The 23331-nt window shown below is 36.9% G+C and overlaps 4 protein-coding genes across 4 annotated transcripts; 2 read left to right on the forward strand and 2 right to left on the reverse strand.

Moving 5' to 3' along the window:
• The first annotated feature begins 228 nt into the window (after positions 1-228).
• On the forward strand, positions 229-5926 carry ctbs (chitobiase, di-N-acetyl-). The gene is made up of 7 exons (XM_068707423.1): positions 229-378; positions 1786-1924; positions 2204-2412; positions 2628-2799; positions 2899-2996; positions 3773-3934; positions 5014-5926. Exons 1-7 carry the CDS (start codon positions 265-267, stop codon positions 5200-5202), a joined length of 1083 nt encoding a protein of 360 aa, XP_068563524.1. The 5' UTR covers positions 229-264; the 3' UTR covers positions 5203-5926.
• Positions 5927-10004: 4078 nt separating this feature from the next.
• spata1 (spermatogenesis associated 1) lies at positions 10005-15984 on the reverse strand. Its single transcript, XM_068707126.1, has 12 exons — positions 15922-15984; positions 15698-15804; positions 15113-15230; positions 14788-14841; positions 13984-14380; positions 13362-13527; positions 13215-13275; positions 12805-12922; positions 12595-12720; positions 12071-12246; positions 11594-11692; positions 10005-10350 (listed from the first exon to the last, which is right to left on the reverse strand). The coding sequence occupies exons 1-12, from the start codon at positions 15979-15981 to the stop codon at positions 10201-10203; spliced, it is 1632 nt and encodes a 543-aa protein (XP_068563227.1). The 5' UTR covers positions 15982-15984; the 3' UTR covers positions 10005-10200.
• Positions 15985-16966: 982 nt separating this feature from the next.
• Positions 16967-18473, forward strand: LOC137870316 (guanine nucleotide-binding protein G(I)/G(S)/G(O) subunit gamma-5). Its single transcript, XM_068707426.1, has 3 exons — positions 16967-17189; positions 17313-17464; positions 18184-18473. The coding sequence occupies exons 1-2, from the start codon at positions 17109-17111 to the stop codon at positions 17436-17438; spliced, it is 207 nt and encodes a 68-aa protein (XP_068563527.1). The 5' UTR covers positions 16967-17108; the 3' UTR covers positions 17439-17464; positions 18184-18473.
• A 1-nt stretch (position 18474) lies between these two features.
• Positions 18475-22217, reverse strand: rpf1 (ribosome production factor 1 homolog). The gene is made up of 9 exons (XM_068707425.1): positions 21895-22217; positions 21329-21385; positions 21105-21185; positions 20920-21015; positions 20448-20601; positions 20061-20143; positions 19630-19811; positions 19394-19520; positions 18475-19175 (listed from the first exon to the last, which is right to left on the reverse strand). Exons 1-9 carry the CDS (start codon positions 22132-22134, stop codon positions 19134-19136), a joined length of 1062 nt encoding a protein of 353 aa, XP_068563526.1. The 5' UTR covers positions 22135-22217; the 3' UTR covers positions 18475-19133.
• Between the last annotated feature and the right edge of the window lie 1114 nt (positions 22218-23331).

Genomic DNA, 23331 nt, shown 5'->3' on the forward strand with positions numbered 1-23331 from the left:
CTTGCTGTGTACATAGATACATGAATATTAAATCACCTGTACTCAACTACGGTTGCTAACATACTCCCATCGACTCAGATGTATTTATTTATATTCATTCATTCATTTTTCTTCTAATGTGTCCCTGGTACGTGCTTGCACCATGGACTGTAAATAAGAATTGCTTGCATACGGTCATTCTATTGCCTATTTTATTTTGAAATATTCTTACTTCCGGGTCACCTGACTTGTTTTCGTCAGTTCAGAATTCGTCCTGCTACGAACATGTCGTACGTTCTTCTGTTTTTGTCGTCGATAATCCTGGTCTGCAGGGCTGCTGTGTGTCCGTGTGAGAAACCGGAGCTCTGTCAACAGATCCGCGAGGAAAGAGACTTTGAGGTAGTTAATGTCAGCTTTGACAACATGGTATCGCTCAAACTCCACCTGCAGCACATTACTTTTACAGGACAATTCACCTTGCAAACGCTCACCATTTTCTAGCATATTTAATAGGCCACTTTACCATTTAAAAGTTCCCGCAGACTGAAAGAAGAGAAAATAAAACATTTTGCTTTAAGATGAATGGACAGAAGTTTATGTTGGCTGCTATTTTACAATGGTATGTCACTTTGTGACAATCGTGAATTTCATGATTGTAATAAAACTAGATCTTATGATGGAAATCTATAAAATGTCGTGCTTTGGTTGGTGAACATTAAAGTGGCATCTTCACCTAGAAAACATTTAATTTATCACAGTCTAAACATACATAAAGTAATTGAAAAATCAAAAGTGTGAACTCTAGTTTTTAGTGTTTTCTGTTATAAATGTGTTGGCTGCATGGCAATAACTAATATTTGCTGAGCTTTCTATTATAAGTTTCATATTGGTACCACTGTTCCTCTTTATCAGTGCAGTGTGTCGGTGATATATGAAAAGGCTACCTTTTTGTGCACACTTGACTTCTGCTATTTTGAAGAGCCCTTTTGTAACTGTATATTTATCAATTTTTGATATTTGAGAGTTGACATACTTGTAATAGACCCTTCTCTAATTTGATTTGACAAAAACAGGTGTAACTACTAACATTGATAACCCCGGTATCAGCCACTGTCACTCACTGATATGGTTTATTGGCACTCTTAGATCGAGCTTCGAAGCATAAAAAAACAACCTTTTTCAGGAAGTATGTGGAGGTGTTCTTCCCTAACGGGAACAGCCAAAAGAAACAGAAGATGTGGTGGTGTTGCTTGTTTTGCAATATTTACTTCACATTATTTTTCACAAATACAAAGTGAAACATCGATCATTAAATTTACTTAACCCTGACATGTGCTTTACTTTTCCAAAAATGTAACAATAGGATTTTGATCATGGGTTTTTTTCTGACAAAGGGAACCCTGTATCCAAATACTAGGTCAGCTTCTGTCTGATTATAGTCAGTCAGACTATAGTTTTAAGAAATCAGTTTCGGCTCAGGTAATTTGTGATTGACATTTTACAGGCTAGACTAAATGATTAATATACTTAAAATAATAATTGAGTATTGATCATGAAAAAAATAAGGTTATTTGCAGTCACCATCTTCAGCCCTGCTTTGTTTCTAATATTTTGGAGTTCAGGATACAATTTTTTTTTTGTGGTAGGATGAGGCTGACTTGAAAATGATCAGTCTGTCACAGGTATTCTTCTTGGGGGATTTATCGAATTAACACATTTCTGAAATATTTAGCAGGACATTAATGGAGTATGAATAGGAGAAGTGAAGCTTACAGTCATCTGTCTGTGTGGTCTCTGTGTTTTAAGGTGTTTGTGTTTGACGTGGGTGGAAAGACATGGAAGTCCTACAACTGGAGCATGGTGACGACAGTGGCAGCATTTGGAAAATATGACGCTGATCTCATGTGTTACGCTCACTCCAAAGGAGCACGGGTTGTACTTAAAGGTAAGATAACTTATTCCAATGTGGAATGAAATTATTTGTTGCAATTATAGAGTATGGTCCATTGTTCTTACTTTAGGTCAAGGGCTAAACAAGCAATCAACATCAGTATGACATGACATCCTCCCATCACTGAGATTTGTTGGTCTATATCCATCTGGTGAATGTTATTGATCAATTTATGACATTTAATCAATTCTGGCTCTACTTCTTGCTCCTGCTGTGAACATTCATCGACCCATAACTATCTCTATTTCTCTATTTCCTTGTTGGTGGGAAAAGGTGATATTCACCTCCCCTACATCGTGGACCAATATAACAGGACAGCGTGGATAACAGAGAAGGTAAACTTGGCCAAGAGTCAATTTATGGATGGGATCAACATCGACATCGAACAAGCAGTGGAGAAGGGCTCCCCGGAGTACCATGCTTTGACAGACCTGGTCAAAGAGACCACTGAGGCCTTCCACAGCGCGATCCCAGGCTCCCAGGTGAACACAATGTTTTGACAAGGTCCCCTAATATGAACATGTAGCTTGGGTTAGCCTTCTTCTTCTTTCCCTAAAGACTTCTTTTTATTTAGGGCGAGAGTACCTCTCTCGCCCTAAATAGGAATCAAGCAGGCAAGAAAATGAATGATTGAAGTGCTGTAAGCCTTGCCTAACCTGCCTGGACTCTGTTTTATTTATCTTATCTCGATCTCAAGGTCTCATTTGACGTTGCCTGGTCACCAAAATGTATCGACAGGCGCTGCTATGATTATGTTACCATCGCTGAATCTTGTGACCTGCTGTTTGTGATGTCCTACGACGAACAGAGCCAGATCACGGGGGACTGTATTGCAATGGCCAATGCCCCAGTCTCTCAAACGTTGAATGGTTTGTTGTCCAGTTGTTAAGTAATGCATGATGATAAGTTATTTTATCAATGCAGACCTGTTCATCGCCACTATATGAAATGCCTGTTATTCTTTTAAGGTTATGACCAGTTTTTGAGCCTGAAGATCGATCCAAAGAAGCTAGTCATGGGAGTGCCATGGTACGGCTATGACTACCCATGCCTTAACTTTTCCCAGGTAAGATATGCTCCTTTTAAAAGTTTTACAATTACAATGTTTGTTGTATTTTTAAGTATAGTAATCTATATTTTTAGCAAGGGTCCTCAGAGGATGAAAACCCAATACCATGGCTGTGCTGTGTGGACTCTTAGTCTTGTTTTTATTGTTTACAAATCCCATAAAAAGACTGAAACTAACAATGAATGGCTATTAAAACTAATAAAACACATTAATGAGCCACGCTGTTGATGACCATTTATTCTGAGTCAATTGCACGTATGCTTTACTGTTGCTGTGCCTTCTCACTAGAGCACCAAATGTGTATTAATCTGCAGCTCTAAGTAGTATTATGTATTATTAATACTAATAATACATGCACTATTTACTAGTGTTTATGTACAGTGCCCAGTTGATTCCATTATTACAAACAAATGGTTTAGAGCTACAGATAGGAGAGGGAAGTAAAAAAATATTGAGATAGACTAAGACATTGTGATGCCATTTTTATGGAATTTATTGACAATAAGAAAAACATGCATTATATAAAGCCCTCTAATTGCCTTTGCGTATGAAATACATAAACATGATAATTATTAATCTCTTAACCTTTTCTCTTCTCCCTGTGATTTATGATCTTTCTTAAGTTGTTTTTTCCCATCCTGGAAAATGTTGGTGAAGGCAAAACATGCTATTGCTGTCATTTATTTACACTTATTTTGTTGTTGCAGGACAGCATAAGTTGTTCTGTCTGAAATGTTAACACAGATTTCCCTTAACGTCTTTTTCCATACCAGGAGGGAGTATGTTTTATAATCCAAGTACCTTTCCGTGGAGCCCCCTGTAGTGATGCAGCTGGAACACAGAAAACATACAAGTGGATCATGAAGCAGGTCAACAACTCATTGTCTGGCAGGCTCTGGGACGACAAGCAGCAAGCTCCTTACTTCAATTACGAGGTACATTGTCTTTATTATATACTGTAGTTTAAGTCTTAATTCTGCTTTAATTTGCTTAAAAATATACAGCAACTTAGTTTCGGTAAAATGTTTTATCAGTTAGCAAAGTGGGCGTCTTTTTCATGGATTCTTTGTCTTTCTTCCAAGTTCAAGTTTCACTAACTTCACCTCTTCTAGTCCTGATATATTACAAATCAATAAATCCCCCATTCAAAACAACCACAAAACAGATATTTCTTTGACATATTTTTTTGATATTTTTACCACAATTTAATTGCATACTTTGATACATTTTACACATGTACATATAATTATATTTCTTTTTACTTATTATTATTATTATGATAATAATAATTTTGTATGACTTTTTTATGACATACCTGTCATTTTTCAGGGCATAATATGCTATGCCGTTTTGTTACATTTCCATGGCATATGGAGTTATTACATTTTTTTATGACATACTATGATTATTTATTTGTCACAACATACTAGACATTTTCCATGACTTTATTATGACACTACAACTTCTTATATTTTCATTGCACACTATACTATGACTTTTTAGAAAAAGAAAAAAAAAATGTTTTGATTTTTATGATACTATACCATGATTACTCTACCATGTTGTTTTTTATGCCATACTATGCTATGACATTTCTTGTGACTCACAAGGTGCCACCAACTGCTATGCAACCATTCGCATTCTCCAAAATGTCATTACTGTTTATCAAAGTTCAACGCTCATAGGTGAAATAACAGTACATAGTCAAGTATGTATGTGTGTTTTCAGCTTTTTTTGTATAACTGACATTACTCCTTGTAATAAATCTTGCATTGGGTTAGTCACTCGGTTCATTCTCTTGTGCTTTGTTCCCATACCGTCTATGAATTTAGTTGCACTGATACAGTAGTCCAAGGAGTAATCACAAACTAAGAATCAAAATCAATGTAAAGTAAAGGTAAAGTGTGTCACTGATGTAACCGATACTAACTCAAAGTGGCCATGAGGTCTTAAATGTATGGACAGGGTCTCAGAATGTATTACATTTAACTGTAGGGTTCCTGTTTTTCCTCAGGACCAGAAAGGACAGATTCATCAGGTTTGGTACGATGACCCACAGAGTATCTGTCCCAAGGCGGAGTCAGTGAAATCTAAAGGTTTGAGGGGCATTGGCATGTGGAATGGAAACATCTTGGACTACAGTGATGAACCGGTTGCCAAGCAGCAGACTGAAGTGATGTGGAATGCACTCTTGGGATGCTAGCTGGGATACACTTGACACTACGGCAGAAATTTACCTCACCCCTCCTGTTTGTTGCTAAGTCAATATATCCCTTTGTAGCAGTAATGGGGTGTGGCTTCTCTCTGTCCAGGGATGCATACTTGCACTTCAGAGTTTATTGTGGCTTTTATTGCTGTTGTCGTTGAATGTAGTTAAGTCTCAGACATTCCTCTGTGCAAACTGAAATAACTGATTCTTGAAAAATAAGAAAAACAATCTTAATCTTAACAATCTTTAAGGTAACACAGACACCTTATGAACCATTCCGACCCCTTAGGTCGTCTGGTACTGGTCTACTTTCTGTTCCCAGAGTCAGAACTAAACATGGAGAAGCAGCGTTCAGTTTCTCTGCTCCACATATCTGGAACAAAGTCCCAGAAAGCTGCAGGTCTGCTGAGACCTTCAGCTTCTTTAAATCAAGACTGAAGACTTTTCTGTTTGCTGCTGCCTTTGATTGAACCAGATTCAAGGATATTAATCAATTTCCTGCATTTCTGCATTTTACTACTGTATTTTATTTCTTAAACTGCACTGCAACTTTTATTCTATTTTTAGCTTTTTAATGTTTTAATGAATGTTCTTAATTGTTTTTGTATCTTCTTTTCTTTTGCCTTATGTTTTGATGCTTTTAATGGTTTTATGTGAAGCACTTTGAATTGCTTTGTTGTTGAAATGTGCTATACAAATAAACCTGCCTTGCCTTGCCTATGATGATATTCATTTTTGTATGTATTTATGATACACTACACTCTGACTAATTTATGTAATTTTCTGACATACTGTACTATACTATGACTTATTTTTTCGACATGCTATACTATTACTTTTTTTATTTCTTTTTTCGACATGCTATACTATGACTTTCTTTGACATACCACACTGACTTTTTTTTAAATTTCAACATACAATACTATAACTTTTTTAGACATTATACTATGACTTTTTTAAAATCTTTTTTTGACATACTTGACTATAACTTTTTTCCACATCCTATAATATGACTTTTTTTTAACATACTATACTGACTTTTTTCGACATACTACTATTACTTTTTGATATCTTTTTTCGACATATTATCCTATGACTTTTTTCAACATGCTGTACCATGACTTTTTTTCCTTCATGTTTTGACATACTATACTATAACTATACTATGACTTTTTTTACTACTTTTTTTGACATGCTATACCATGACTTTTTTCAATGTACTATAATATGACTTTTTTAACATGCTATACTATGACTTTGTCTGACATGCTATACTATGACTTTTTTCAGTACTTTTATCAGCACTTAACAATCCATCAAACACTGATCTGACAGCAAGTTTTAAAAACTGATTTACATTCTTCTAAGGCTGTGATATAGTATAAATGTAATATATTTCTGATGTATAAATCCAATATGACAAATATATCATGTATAAAATAATACAACTGGTTTTATGTATTATACCAGGAATGAGTAATCAAAATCAAAATCAGAATCAGCTTTATTGACCATGTATGTGTACTATACGTACACATACAAGAATTTGAGTCCGGTTTTCACTTTGCTCACAACGTACATACACAAGTTTACAAATAAACAAAAAATATATAAAAAAATAAGACAAGGACAACAAAAAAAGTAGAACAGATGTAAGTATAAACATTTAACGACTATGTACAGTATACATATATATATATATATATATATATATATATATATATATATATATATATATATATATATATACATATATGAGCATAAACCTATACAACAACAATGACAATGGAATTGAGGTGATAGTGATAGTGCAAATGGAGGTGCAGTATTGTCTGATTAATTGTTCATCAGAGTGACGGCCAGTGGAAAGAAGCTGTTCCTGTGTCTGGAGGTTTTGGCTCACAGCGCTCTGTAGCGCCTACCAGAGGGGAGGAGTTGGAACTGGTTGTGTCGAGGGTGTGATGGGTCTGCAGTGATGTTTCCTGCCCGTTTCCTGACTCTGGAGGTGTACAAGTCCAGGATGGAGGGCAGGCTGGAACCAATAATTCTCTCTGCAAAACCTTTAATCAATAATATCATGCAAGACCTTGTATGATTAAAAAAACAATTATTATATCTTCAGAATTAAATCCAAAAAACACGTTATGAAATCCTCCAGCAGTCGAGTCAAACCGAAAGTGAAGAGAGTTCAACAATTTAAATGCATAATATATTATATTTAATAATGACTTGCAAGTGTAAACTTTTCCGACACTAAATGTCACACATTTATAATAAATATTTTCATCCCAAAGTAAGTTGACAATGGAACTTAAATAATTTACTAATGCTTTTTAAAAAATTTAGAAAAAGCCTTGCCTTGTAATCAGACATTATTTTATGTATAAAGTATATAAACAACTTTTTGAAAGAATGTGTTTTAATGTCTTTGTGTTTTTAGAAATAAACAATTAAATGTTATAGTTATCGTAAGTCTGACTACAGAAGGTTATAAATTCTTGCTCCTACTTGACAATTGTTTGATTTCATAAATGAGACAAATAGAAATATCTCAATATTACACAGCATGAAAATAGTGGACATATATTTTATAATTATAAATTAAAAAGAGCATTACATCAATATTTACAAACAGCAATATGTGTAACTTTTTAAATAAACTGTGTATATGAAGTAGTGAGTGGGAACACAGTTATAATATATATATTTTAGTTCGAAAAAATAGATGGCTCTTTTCTTTCCTGTAATCATTTAGTTATAATAAGGCTATAACTGCTAGGTGCTAGTCAGACTTGAACACGTCTTTTAATCACCACCAACGACCTGAGATCAACCCTAGTTTCCTTTTAACACTTAATGACACAATCATTAGCCACATGTATTTAATAGGACTCACCTCCAACATAATTTTAAAAACTATGTTGTGACACTTTTGAGTTTTAAAAGTTTCCAACTGGTCACAAATTGAATAGCATATTACTTTAGAGTATAGCTAATAAAAGACGCTTCCCTGTAATCCCAACCAACACGCAATTTCTTTTTAATTAAAATATGTCTGTGTTCTCTAAAAACTGGTGTCACAGATTGTTTAAAGCTTATTTAAGAGAGCTTATTTTCTGAACTTTTGTTGGCATTCCATAAACTTGTCAAGAACATGATGTAAAAGCAGTGATACACAGTAAACATGACTTATCATTTATGTTAACTAGTTATCTCTCATATCATTTGTTTTCTGTGATGTGTCGCAAACATTCTCTTTTAACTCAAATAGTCGTTTTGAAGTCGCAATGAGCCAAAAAATCTGAAATCTGAGGAGAAACAAAGAATAAAGTTACAAGGTTAGTAGAAATGGTGTAAACACAATAGCAGGTACTGATGGGAGCGAGAGGATGTTTTAAGATAAAAATCTACTGTACATCTTTGTTAATATTAACTTTCATATACTGTGGGAATGTTATTCTCACTACGGCAGTACTCTGGGTTGAAGTTTTCATAGATGGGGTAGAGAGGATTCATCTGTTGACTGCGATGTTTCCTGGCTCTGAGGTCACGCACACACTGATGCAGGAAGGAATACTGTTGAAAAAAAGCATAGAATAGTATGTCGGAAAAAAAAAAGTCATAGTATAACATGTCGAAAAAATACGTTACAAAGTCAAAGAATAGTATGTCAAAACATAAAGAAAAAAAATCATAGTATAATATGTTGAATAAAGATATCAAAAAGTCATAGTGTAGTATGTTGAAAAAAAAATACATTAAAAAGTCACAGTATAGTATGTCGATATTTTTTTTAATTCAGAGTGTATCATGTTGAAAAACATCATAGAATAATATGTTGAAAAAAGTCATAAAAAGTCATAGTATAGCATGTCAAAAAAATACATTAAAAAGTTATAGAATAGTATATAAAAAAAGAAAAAGAAAAAAGTGATAGTATAATATGTCGAAAAAAGTCTCAGTATAGCATGTCGAAAAAAGTAAAAAAAGTCATATTATTATTATGCTATGACTTTTTCCAGATACCATACTATGTTGAAAGTAGTCATAGTAAAGTATGCTGAAAAAACTACTCATGTGTGTTGCTAGTATTTCTTCCTGCATCAGTGTGTCAGAGTGTATGAATTTATTTTAAAGAAACTCTTTTGTTATTACTTAATTATTATTATTATTACTTACTTAATGCTTATCATGACATTTTTACAATAAACTATCACTGTAATAGATTTAAAGACATTTTTATGACACACTATACAATGATTTTTTAAAATAGATTTCTTATGACTTATTTAAAGCATACTATACTATTACTTTTTATGACATACTATGCTATAACATTTTCATTGCATGACTTTTTTTGACTTTCATGACAAATTATACTACACTAATATATATTTTGAATGGCATACTATACAAACTGGGATACTCTTGCTGCAGAAATTTGCATCACCCCTCCTGTTTGTTGCTATGTCAATATATCCCTTTGCAGCAGTAATGGGGTGTGGCTTCTTTATGGTCAGGGATCCATACTCGCACGCAAGTGTTTATTGGGGCTTTTATTGCTGTTGCCATTGAATGTAGTTACGTCTCTGACATTCCTCTGTGCAAACTGAAACAACTGATTCTTGGATGGAAAGACAACCAATCTATAAGTGACCTACTGTAAACAGTTTTTTGATTGACCAATTTTGAGCTATTGGTTCTTTTCATAATTAAAACATTTTTTACATTTTAAAGCATGACTTTCTCTATGGTGTTCCTCAAGATCTTGGTATCTTAATGTGGTATTTCGGAGGCATCTTTGATTGTTTTTATTAATTCTCCTGAGAAATTCAGAATGAAAAGAGTATCAACATTTCAAACACATTTACATGAAGTAATAACAAAAAATGGAAAAGTAAAAGTACAAGAATACTAAACTCATAAAATCAAACAAATCAATATCAACTGCTGTCCCACCAAAGGATTGTTTCACAGTCTGTATGTACTGAATTAGATGGAGGTGCTTTGAACTTGTGGTCTGTCCCGTGTGGTCTTTCCAAAGCCCAGCGATGACATGGGACCAGGGTGAGAGGACTGACTCTTCTTCTGGGCCAGCTCAGCCTTCAGGGCCCTCAGCTCTGTGGCAGCCTGTTTCCTCAACTACGCAGCCATTCATGAAAAAAATAACATGGTTTGTTAATATAATATACCAGATGGTGCGCCGGCATATCAAAGTGTATTTACCCAAGTACAGTACTGAAGTAGAAAATCAAGGTACTGTTACTTTACTTGAGCCTTTCTATGTTAAGGAACTTCATGCTTCTCCATCTCAGGTATGGAAGGAATAATTCCCGATGAGATGTCCATTATCAGGGATTACACCATGGTCTGGGTGAATACTTGATTCTGATTGGCTGTAGGGCATCTATTCATTTTATTTCTGATAATGTACACATACTAAGTAGTTCCAGTTAACTGCCTGTTCACCGTTCTAAACCTATACGCTGGCTACATAACATGAAGAAAATTAATACATTTGAATATCTTAATTACATTTAAATGTCTTATTTACAACAACAAGTGTCGTCTTTCAGTGCCTCATCCTCTGAACAAAACAAGACTAGCTAGCTATCCAGCTATGTCATTGCCCCCAAATCAATATCAAGATTTTCACAAACAATTGAGAAGCCACGTGTACTGTGGACCGCAGCCTAAGGTAGCGAGTTGAATAACGAATGGGATGTGAGAGCTGATCACTTGTAGTGGGTTCAGAGGGGCAGTGTAACTTACTTCTCGAAGCTTGTGTGTTACAGTTGCCACCCTTTGGTGTTCAGAGGATGAGGCACTGAAGGACTACACTTGTTGTTGTAAATAAGACATTCAAATGTATTTTTTTTTTTTTTTCAATTAATGTAGCCAGCACATTAAGATAGAACGAAGAAACAAGTGCCAATACCCTTCCTGTCCACTAAAAAACATATTTCTCCAAATATTTTTTTTTTCTGATAAGCTGTTAGATGAAGTGTTCCTTTACGCATTGAGAAAACTCTCGTACTCCGAAGTGTGGCATTAGTAACACTAATTAGGAACTCATTTAAAATGTAAAAGCAAACAGCATAAAAAGTAGTATTTTCTATTATTTCAAATAATTATATATTTACTGTTCAAATATGCAAATTTGCATTGTAGTACTAACTAGTAATAATTTGTATCCTCATAGTAAAGTATGTAGAATATTTTATGGAATAATATCACTTTCAAGTACATGTTAGAACACATATTTGTAGGATGTTGATATTTTTACAAATATGCCTCTTGACTAGTTATCAACTTCCTATGTTGTACAACAGCTACTTTTGTTCAGAGGTTATAGAAACATATAGATTCATAGAATATGTGTTACCTTTATCTCTGTTACCAGCTTCATCTTCGCATCCTCTACCTTCCTCTTCAGGTTGTCAATCTCATGGCTCTCTGTCATGATCTGAATGATGAGCTCATTCTGAAAGTCATCTTTCAATCAGTCATTTACTTGACTTTTATGAAAAACAGCAGCACTGGTGTCATTTTTAATCACTAAGCCCTTTGATAGGCCTGTTTCATAGCAGACATTTTGACAACAAAAGCCAGGGGTTCCACTTACAGGGCTTCGCTATGATGCATTCTTAATTCAACTTTTGCTTTTACTTCTATAAGTTCAAATGTATGCTGTGAAAAAGGTACATTAGCAATTCAAAATATCATACAGTGTATCCCGATTTCTTTGGAAATATAGAAATATTTAGAGTAAGAATAGGATTAGGGAATCTTCCAAACTCATACATGCCTACCTTTTAATATAAGTCAAAAACATAGACATAATAAACAAGATCAATTGTACCTTTATGGAAGATCTGCCCTGTCGTCTTGGCTTCCCTCTGTTATCTCTGGCCTGGAGCTGGTGCAAGAGTTTGTTGTAAAATGTCTCCAACTCTTGTCGTAAGTTTCTCAGATTTTCCTCCAAGGGTGCTGTGGCCTTCTTGGTCTCAAAATATTTCTTCTTCCAACTGTCACGTGCTTTACATTGACAAGAAAGGCATGAGCCGAATTGCTTTTGACAAATTTGACCTACTAAAAAATATAGGAATTACATTTTTACTTTATTTCATGTCTTTAACATATTATCAACCGCAATTAAAACCACAGGGGATTAGGTCTTCTATTCTGTATTAGCAATTAAGCACTAGAATATTTATACTTAAATTTAAGTTAATTTTCTCTTTATAACAGTAATATATTACAGGTTTGTTGATCCACATAAAGAACAATTATGTTCTGTTCTGTTCTTGGGTTCACAGACTGATGGCAAACTACAGAAGTTATGATTGCTCATTGCTTTTTACTAAACAGTATTTGATCGCTCACCTTGGTTCCTGCGATGTCTGTTTTGAGCCAACAAATCTTTCCCCTTTCTTAGCAACTCTTGCCTTGTCCACTCCAGTTGCTTTCTCTCCTCCCTCACCAGCTTGATTTCCTCGATCAGTTCCTCTCCTAACAGTAACAGACATGTTAGTTGGGTTAAAAAAAAAGAAGTGAATAATCATTAATTTGTATGTGGCCAAAGTGACAGCTTACTGTTTGTCTGAAAGGCGAGAGAGGCAGTCGTTTTTTGAGTGACCACAGCGAAGGCTCGACCTGGAGTTGGAGCGGTGAGCCCAACACACCGAGACAACCCAACTGGACTTTCTGTCACCTTAAAGAGAGCAAGAAATACAACAGTCTGAACAGAGTTTGATTTTAATGGACTAGTCTGTATTCCTCACACACTCCACTAGAGCCGCCTGCTGGCAGTGGAATTTAGACTAATGACTACACCAAGAAACTTCAAATTTACTTTTTTTCTTTTCTTTTTTTTAAAAAAAAGGCCCTGTCAAAAATCCTTTAAGGGCAACCTCTCTCATAGGTTTTTTTTTCTCAAGAGGAAAGACTGAAGTCAACATGCTAAGATATGTTTTAAGGTTTTGTCAGAAAACACTATACATTACCTCACTTGTTGGTTTAGTCCTGATGGACTTCAATACATGTACATCTTTTGATTTGCCGAGCCTGTAAAAAGAGACAGTTACAGAAACAGTAGTATGAGTATTCACAGCAGGGTACAAGTATGGCACTCAAGTTAAGCTGCACAGTACCCGTCTGCGAGCGAGCAGCCTGAATCTCTGTCCTCCAGAGACTGGGTGACTCCTGAATATCTGGCCGCTCTGTTCTGTCGGTGGTCCTGTCTGTTCTTTTTGCAGGTTTCTTTGTTCTCTGGCAACTCCTTCACCTGAGCTGAATCAGCTTCACATCGTTGTAAAGCTGTGGATATATAACAACTGAAGAGCTTAGTACAGTAATGTTGGCTGGGTGGCAGATGTAAAATCCTTTTCTACCAAATGCAACAAGTGCCTGGTAAACCAGATTAAAAAATGCCAATGTCATTTTCACATTCAAACTAATACAAATTTTGTTCTGCATCATTTTATGTTTGCATTCTTGTCTGTTTGCCTGAAATGTGCTTTTCAGTGAAGATAAGGGTATTTTGTAGCATAATTTACAATTGCCATTTTCACATTTACCTCAAGAATATGAGTCACAAGAGGAGTGATAATATCTGTTCTGAAACATGGTGAATATCAGCAGCACTTTGTTTGAAATTACAGAAACCTGCACTTTCATCACATGGGATAATTGCACAGATAACAGGCTGCAAATGTGTAAAACTGGAGCATATAATGCATTCTTTGTTGCGGAGCAAAAGCTAATATATTGTACCTGTAATTTTGTCTTTATTCTGTGAAACAAGCTGTGTTGCCCTTTGATTATGAGGCTTCCTCGGGCAACATTCCTGCTCTGCCCACTCTAACTTGTTGGAAGAGAGACCCTCCTCTTCATTTTCTCCTTCTGCCTCTGAAGAACTATAGCTCTGCTCCTCATCTTCATCCTCCTCCTCTTCCAGGCTGGGAGTGGGAGGTGGCTGATGGGAACACTGGGGGATAAGGGGAAATTTAACAGGCTCTTTTGTTCCTGCTGGCAGGCTGCATGTCTTGGGAGGGGGGTAATAGGTCTGGTGGTCTGGGGAGCTGCTGCTGGTGTCTGGGTTGAGCGACTGGGAGCAAACACTGCTGTCGATCTCCACAGTGGGCAGCAGGTAAAGCTCTGGCTGTGGGGCCTGACGACAGGTGACAAGACATAAGTGGGGCTTAACTGGCACATAATAAAGATCATCACATACTGTAGAGCTGCAAGGCTAACAAACTAATTAGACAAGTACATACAGGAAATCACTGAAGTTCATAACAAAATTGAGGGAGAAATTAGCAGCGTAGATGCCATAACAAATACAAAATCTAAAGTGATATAGTCACACTCACACAAGTAAATACCATATATTTGAAATCCACTTGCTGTGATTGGGACCTGCTCTTGTATTTGACATTTTGAAAACCTGAAATACTATTATTTATAATACCAAAATGTAATATTGCCTTGCGATTCTTTATCTTAATCAATCTAATTTTTTGTCAGTGACTATTCCAAAGAAAAAAAATGCAAATATGGAACATGGATTCTACATACATACGGTGGAGCGAACGTTTTCACTTTCAGATCCTTCTCCTGTTTGCTCTTGACCTGTAATAGTAAGGAGTTGTTTGTTGTGAGAGGCATTGCAGTTAAAACTGTGTATTCACTTCCCTCTCTTGTACACACACACACACACACACACACACACACACACACACACACACACACTCTCTCTCACACACACTCTCACTCTCATCAGTGTTTACAGCTTGAATAGTGAACTTGTTAATCAAACTGTCTGCATTGTTTCTCTCTACTGTCTGCCCGGTGAAACACAACCAGCTTTAGAAAACCACAATAAACAGCCAGCTGCACTCACCAGAGCCAAACTGCACCCCACACATTTGAGGAAGGAAAACTTTTCGATGTGCCTCTCAGCGCCAAGAAGAGCTCCCAGCTCTCTCCTCAGAGTTTTCAGGGTGCTATCAGGATGAACCCTGAGTGATGAAATGGAGATTCAAGATAATTGAACCATAACACAAATTATGTTTTCACACTTCTTTCGCACTTCGTGAAGAACCCAGGTAAAACTATCTGTAATCTGGCTTTCTGTGGGTTTTAGTAACCTGTTGTAGGCTAAACACTGTAAAATAAAAATCTGAGGGAAAAGTTTAATAATTGCTTTAATCAAAATATAATAGCTTTCAAGAGCTCACATTTAAATACCATAATAATATCAAGTTTTAAACGCAAATTGGGAAAGAAACATTTAAAGTAAAGTGCCTTTCCTTATAGGCTGCACAGTGCTTTGAAAACATCGAGAACTTTGAGATAGTCACTTTATAGTTTTAATCCATCAAATAAGTATTAAATAAATACTTTTTATTTCACTGTTTGTCTGACAGAATTACCTGATAACAACACTTGCTAATAAATAAACATTTCCAGCATAGCATTTTTTTACCTGATGAAGCCAGCAGATATGAAGCTCTCTATGGCTTCAGCAGGGACTTTATTGAGCTTCACATTCCACTGGTCTTCTGGAACATACAGCACATGGAGCTCCACAAACTAAACACACAAAAACGGCCATCAACACGTTTCAGTGTGCATATTGGCACCATAAGTGACAGCAAATTGTTGTTCCCTGTACACAAAGACAATGATGCATTCATTTTTTTAACGTACCTTGCAACTGGTCGGTCTTCTGTCTTCAGGATATCTCATTGACTCACAAGACAGCTCCATTACCATTCCCAGGAGAAGCAGAGAAACACTTTAAGAGGGTAGATTTCTGTTAGGTTTGTTCGCAGGAAGCCTCGTTTATTGGGGTGTGAAGGCGTGAACTGCTCGGTAACAATTTGGTGCAATCAAACACCAGACAGTCGCCCAGTGGAGTTTATTTTATGAGAGTTCCAGCGCTGGTTGCTCTGGTGCTGATGATGACAATTACTGCAGAGAGAAGCAGCTAATCCAATTTGTCGTCATTTGACACTGTCCTTAAATTTGAATCCGTTGTGCAGGTAAATTCAGTTTTTAGTTAAATTGAAATTGAAATTGAATGGGTGAATGCTGGCAGGGCAATCTCGGTATTTTATATTACGTTATTCATCCAGCAAAAGCGACATGCGATATGGTTTGATGTTCTTTATACTAGTAAGCTATATTTTGTTTTTAGATTGTATTATTGATTTAGCAAAAAAATAAATAGTTACTTCTTAAACGTCACACATTACATTGAAAACATTCAGGGCATGTCGAGAAATGTCTGAAGTTTTTCTTGTACAGTATTTCTGGTTATTATGTCTAAATGTGATAACACTTAATTACCACTAGAGGTCGCGATTTCTATTGGTCTGGTGCTGCTTTCGCGCACCCTGGAAGTTGTCGTAATTATGAAGTTTATTGAGAAATTGTTTATTCTCCCCCAAAGGTCATTCGTGTTTTTGATATTAGAGTTAGAGCGTTCATACAACATTTACTACGTAAACAACTTTTGGAATATAAATCAACCAAAGCACAAATAATGGTAAAATCTACGCATTTTCCTTTCATTGCCCTGAATTTAGAGGGAAATAATTTAGTTTTGATTAGATTTTATTTAATTTCTTAATTTAAATGAATTACGTTTCATGAACTTGTACGTATTCTCATTTGGTGCAATTTCCATCTAAAATAAACAGTCGACAGTAGAATATTACATTTTAAGAACACCCCGTGAAGGCAGCACCGGTGGACACTCCTGTAAAGAAAACCGGAAACTCTGTGATGAGGAAGAAATAGTTGTCAACCAAGCTTTGTAGACCAAACGTGACTTTTTTGGTAAAGTTTTAAAGTCGTCATTATAAAGACTACAGTCCCACGACACCTTAACAATGTCGGGATCATCCAGCATCGTAGCGATGAAGAAAGTCGTCCAACAGTTACGCCTGGAAGCTGGCATGCACAGAGTTAAGGTAACGTTAACGTTACTCTTAAGGGCGTGTTGTTTCGTTTGTTGTTCAGACGTTATCCCATCTGGTTGATTACATAACAGCATTTAACTTTACAGGACTTGTTTGTTTTGTTTCTCTCCACAGGTGTCACAGGCCGCAGCAGATCTGCAGCAGTTCTGCCTGCAGAACGCCCGGCAGGACCCTCTGCTCACCGGCATGTCGTCCAGCAACAACCCGTTCAGACCGCAGAAAGTCTGCTCCTTTCTATAGCACCGGCACACCGAGCCTCTTCCTCTGTTAGTATCACAGCGCGTGTTCTTCTCAGTAAACATCTGTTCGTGTCATTCTCTGGGTGCGAAGAGATCAAAGACCGAACACAGTATTAACACCTACAATCACATCACAAAATCTCATTCAAAAAAAAAAAATCCTTTCTCCATAAAGTATTGTTAAACCCGTGCATCAATACTATAATCAAGTAACATAATATACATTATTGTGAAATGGGATATTCAGCTTGAGTACTTTTACTTTTGGTACTTTAAGTTTGATGCTGATACTTTACATTTGAATACATGACATTTACTTGTAATGAGATCATTTGTACACAGAGTACTTATTCCCCCCACTGGCAACCGATAACCAGCTGCACTGTCTTTAAGAAAAGCAAAGAAAAAACACTTAAACATAAGCAGTTGAGAATAGGCATATCTGAAAAGCTTAACATGTTCTGTTGTACCAATATTAGATGTTAATCTATTCCGGAAGTAAAAACATCAAGTTTATATAAGGTCATAATTTACAGCCACATTGGAATACCTGGAGAAATGTTGGGCAACAAGATACATCTCATTTACAGACAACTGGTTCAAAATGATCTACTCTTAAATGAAAAGTGTTCGTGAACTCTAAATGAAACTTGTTGGAACTTGGGAGATGACGTGTACAGTACTACAGTTACTTTTGAGTAAAATGGTTATTAGGTCTGACTAATGCATATGAAACATTTCTGCAGGTTTTGGACATTGTGTTGCCTTGTCGGAACTGGACTGCAGGACCTGCGTTGTGGACTGGAACGCCTCAGTAGCGTTTGTGAATTTGGGGACGAGCAACTAACTTTTTTTTAATTAACTTTTGCCTTTGTAAAATATCATATGGAAACATTTGCAGGTGCTTATGTGGTACGATATTAGTCTTGACATACTTGCTTTGAAGTAACTAACCCACGTCGACACACATATGTGCCTTTTTAATTGTACATTTTTCATTCCTGATTGAGAATAAATGGTATTTCCACATTTTAAACTTGCAGCAACATGTTTTATTAAAATGAGTGTATGCCTTTTGAAATGTGACATTGTGACAAATGTGTCATCCATAATTATTTTTTAAAGTCCCATCAAATACAAAAAGCTGCTGCACTGTAGACACGATTTGAGCCATGTCACCATTTCCAGAAACTGTTGTTGTTGCACTGATATCCTTTGCAAAGACCAGGATGTAATAGGCAGTCTGTGACCAGGGCAGTCTCACAATGATGTATTCATTTTAGGCCACATTCACACAGTTTGTTTAGATACATTTGAAAGGAACTGCAGACACGCGAGTACAACTCTCACATACACTTGTATTCAGGTTATTCAGATTCATGTAGAGATCCAGTATGTCTCCTCTCTGGTGTCTCCCAACTAACGGAGAGTAAAGTCCTTGCCATGAGCTACAGGCTCCTGTCCCACACTTGGCCTGCAGATGCAGCTTTATAGAAGTCGTTGTCAGAGTGAGTTTGAATCTACAGCCATGTGATATTTAAAAAAAATCCAGAAATCGGTGTTGTCATCATGTTTAGTTGAAAATACAAGTGATAACTAGTCGTCCACAAAGAATCTGGATGTCCACTCTAAAGTCCATTTGTGGAAAGCCACAAACTGCAGTATTATCTTTGTCCTGCTGGTTGTTATTTTGCATTTAAAGATGGAACTTTCGTCTGCAGGCATCCATCTCATGGCGCTGGAAACAGAAGAAGTGTATTTTTTTTTTAGCATAACAGAAAAAGCCTGGGACATTATTCCTATTCTGAGTCACGTTTAAAAAGCACTTCAAACATGGCAGACATTAATAAACTTCAAGTGGCACGGCACAAAACAAATTGCTATTGAAGTGCTGACTTCACTGGTTCCATCATTGCAGCTCTTCTCAAAGAAAGGTTTCGGCACCGATAGACTCACCTTCAGGACCCACTCGTACTCCCCGAACTTTGAGTCAAAGGTGCCTTTCTGTAGAGAGCGCAGTTTGAGGGTGAAGCGAGGTCCCAGCTCTTGAATACCAACTTTCTTCTCGTTCTTGAAGATGTACCTTCGAGAGATCACAATACCCGTTAATAGACCATCTATATTCTTGGAACAGCTTCTGAAAAATGAGGGTTCTAATACAAGGCAGGTCAGACTTCAGTTGAAACACTCACCTGTGAAATCTGAAAAAGACAAAGTCTCTCTGGTTGTGGAAGGTGGCGACCTGTCGACCCACGAACTGAGGGTCTTGTGGAAAGAGGGCAGCAAACATCCGGCCGATGCTGTGACCCAGACGAGTGGTGAAGTTGTTGAGGATCACCTCTGGAGAGTGTAAAGTTGGATCTTTGCCTCGTCTCTGCAACGAGAAAGTACAACAAACATGATGGGATAACATGACTAACAGTGGCTTCATTTATTAAATGATAATGATGATTTAAATGCAAATAAATAAAGGCATATGTCTTACTTTTGACTAGCAGGCTTAATTCATCATGCACATTATTTTCTTTAAAACTGTATAACCCATTACTATTGTCACGGTATTACAAAAGTCTCATTTAATCAAAACAGAAGCAGGAAATAGAATTTGAACTCATCAACTTGCCTTCATCTCCTTGCGTAGTCGAGCATTGCTGATCTTGAAGTGTGCAGTCGGCCCGTCAGGAAGATGACAGAGAACCAAACCATCTGAACGTCCGGTTAAGGGAGCTGAATACCGTCAGACTAGGGTTAGTCAAGCTAGTCTAAGTTCTATCTCACCGTGTCAACGTTTGTTAGTGCAGTCGTCTCTGAAGTTGGTGAGATTCAAAGAGTAGTAAAAAAAAAAAAAAAAAAAAAAGTATTAAAATCGGATGGATTTAATTGAACACAATCCCCGTCCATTATCTAAATGACAGCAGTGTAATGAATACGGGGTAACAGAGAACAGTATACAGAGCAATGTGCATCATCCTCCCCTCTCCTCTCCAGACACAGCTGCCTTTGAGGATACTGGGCACTTTGCGATCCTCGTTGATGACCATCAGGTAGGTGAAGTTTCTGGCGACGCACTGAGGAATGATCCTCTTCAGGGCCAACCCTCTTCTGTAGTACACGTGGGCGTCTGGGATTACTGTGGCCAGCTGCTCACAAAACCTCACCGTCCTCTGCAAGATGGACATCAAGACAGTTATTAATGTCTGAAAATTATGAGTGAGAAGAAGCCTCAGCAGACTCCAATTCAACACCACAGGAAAATGTAGACAGCATCTTTAAAATATCAATAACAGCCTCAACATTTGACCTATTGCACTATGCCAAGTTGCAAACTCTATCCCGGTGTATGAAGCAGGCTAAGACCTTTAAGGAAAACCAAATCTACCGGTGCATATATTTTGAAATAAGTGATAAGAGAGCATCTTTTCTGATATATGATATTTAAAAAGCTGACAGATTCTGGCAACTTCAATATTTTTGCCACTTACCCCTCTGGGTCTGTCTGATGTTGTGATGAGCACTTTGGGGTTTGTCAACCCATTGAAATAGGCAGAAAACTCATCAGTTCCCTCGTCAAACGCAATCTGTACATGAAAACACACACACGTTAATGCAAATCCATTAAATATAACCCGAGATGGTTTGAACAAGCTCGACCAAGCTTGGTAAACACCTCTTCATCTTGTGGATCAACGGTCGTCTCGTCGTACACCCTCTGGTTTTCTATCGTCTTTGGGACTTCTTTTGGCGGCGCCTTCATGAGGGACAGAATGAAAGAAAATATGATTGCCAAATATTAATGTTGTTACCTTGTTCAACGGTAAAATTCACTGAACTAAAAGGTCTCTTAATAAACGTCTTTGACTGAGCAACATATGGGACATGGAAAAAACTCACCTTGTCACCTAAAGCTTCCCTTTCTTTTTTCTTCTTCTTCTTCAGCTGCAGCTTTTGCTAAAATATGAAGACAGAAAAATACAAACACTGAAATGCCAGACAGAGTGTGCTTGTAACATGTGTGGTTTTGGTTTGGTTCCAGCTTCTCAAATGTGATGATTATCTGAGGTTTTTAGATCGTTGGACAGACAAAACCAGCAACTTGAAGATGTCATCTTGTGCTCTAGTAAATTTTATATCTTCTGATGTTTTATGGATTATGAAAAGAAATTTGAACTGCAACTGATAACTGCAGCTTTAAGGTCAACGTTGTGGAGTGAGAGGTACCATATTTCCTTCTGAAATATAATAAAATAGATATATAACATGCCATAAAATTGGAAGTTCTTTAGTAAAATCATGGAGAAAAATACCTCACAAATACCTCATATATACACTGAAGTACAGTACTTGAGTAAATAGCTCGGTGTACCCACAGACTGTGAGTGTACCTCATAAACTGGCAGCTAACGTGAAGTTTACTTGGTAAATGACAACGTTAGTTTAGTATGTGTATGGATCTTTACCTTTCTTTTTTCCTGCTTGAGTTTCAGGAACATAAAGTGTCTTCGCTGTTTGTTCTTGATCTCGGACACACTGAAGGTGGGGGGGAAGGAAGAATCTGCTGCCTCGCTCTTCTCCATCTTCACGTCCTCCTTCGTCTCAACTCCATCGGCTCCTCCGTTTCCCTCCTTATTCTTTGTCTTCTTATTCTTCTTTTTCTTACCTTTGTTGTCGTGACTCACGGGGACCTCTGTAATGTCCATCTTGGGTAGGCTGTCTGTTTTGGCTAAAGATTTTTTTCACGTGTGTGGAGCTAGCTTCCTGTTCGTGTGCTCGCTACAGGGACCGGAAGTGACCCCGTTGTGGTGGTCGAGGAGTAAAATGTGGGGACACCTAGTGGTGAGGAGGAGAAAGAGCAGGGACAAATGGGGGCTGTTTTGGGTCTGAAGACAAATTAATGGTCGGTACCCGTGGTCAGTACAATCAAGTATGATTCTTAAGCCCCCTTCCACTCAAAAATGTGTGTTACTTTTCTTGGGTGTTTGATCTTCACTGTGCAGAAAGATGCATGCATGAAAAGTACACCTTCATCTGTAGAAGGGGGAAAGTTTCTCTGAAAAGCTTAAACCTAATGTAATTGATTTATTGGCCACATTGGGACAGTGGAAATAATTTGTTGATTCATCATGCTAGAAAATGTTGTTATTGGTCCTATCATTTTTGCGTATAATGTCAACAACAAGCTTAGAGAGGGGGAACTATTTAATAAATGAAACCATTCTTTGTTAGACAGTCAAACCAAACAAATTAATATAGAGTTTTATCAGAATGGGTGTAATCCATCTTTCAGGGGGAAAAAAGAAAGTCAACTGTAATTTATATTTATTTGTAAGCTTGAGCTGGTGTTTGTGCTTGTGTTTTGGTGGTGCACGTTTCCTTTTGTTTCCATTTAAATGCAACTTTTTAAGCACGTTGTGATTATGTGGAGGTGCAAGTTTACATGGTCCATATTTGATCCATCTTCCCTGTTCATATCAGCTATCCACCATCAGGAGTCACACACACACCACAATCACAAAAAGGCAATTAAACACTTAATACACTATTGACCATGAAAATGTGCATAACAGAGGAGTCCCCCACTGAACACATAGTGGAGACAACATTTTTCAAATACATACCAATACAGTGCAATCCAGTTTAACACCAAAAATGTCATCCTCAGAAATCACAACCAACTCTATTATTATGCTCTAAGTGTTTATTGGGTGACCTGCAAAAACAGTCAATGTTACACAACAGAATGTCTCTGAAAGGATTTATTTAGGACATTTTAAACTGTTGACTATAATAATAGTATATAATAATGGTCGCAAGATTAGGACCCAGAATTTCTAAAGTATGGTGAGGCGTGGTGGTGGTGGTGTGAACAGGAAGGTGTGGTATCACGGGGCAAAGAT

Source organism: Cebidichthys violaceus, unplaced genomic scaffold, assembly GCF_023349555.1.
Source record: "Cebidichthys violaceus isolate CVI_PGR_0920_01 unplaced genomic scaffold, fCebVio1.0.p SCAF_13, whole genome shotgun sequence".
Classification (NCBI taxonomy): Eukaryota; Metazoa; Chordata; class Actinopteri; order Perciformes; family Stichaeidae; genus Cebidichthys; species Cebidichthys violaceus.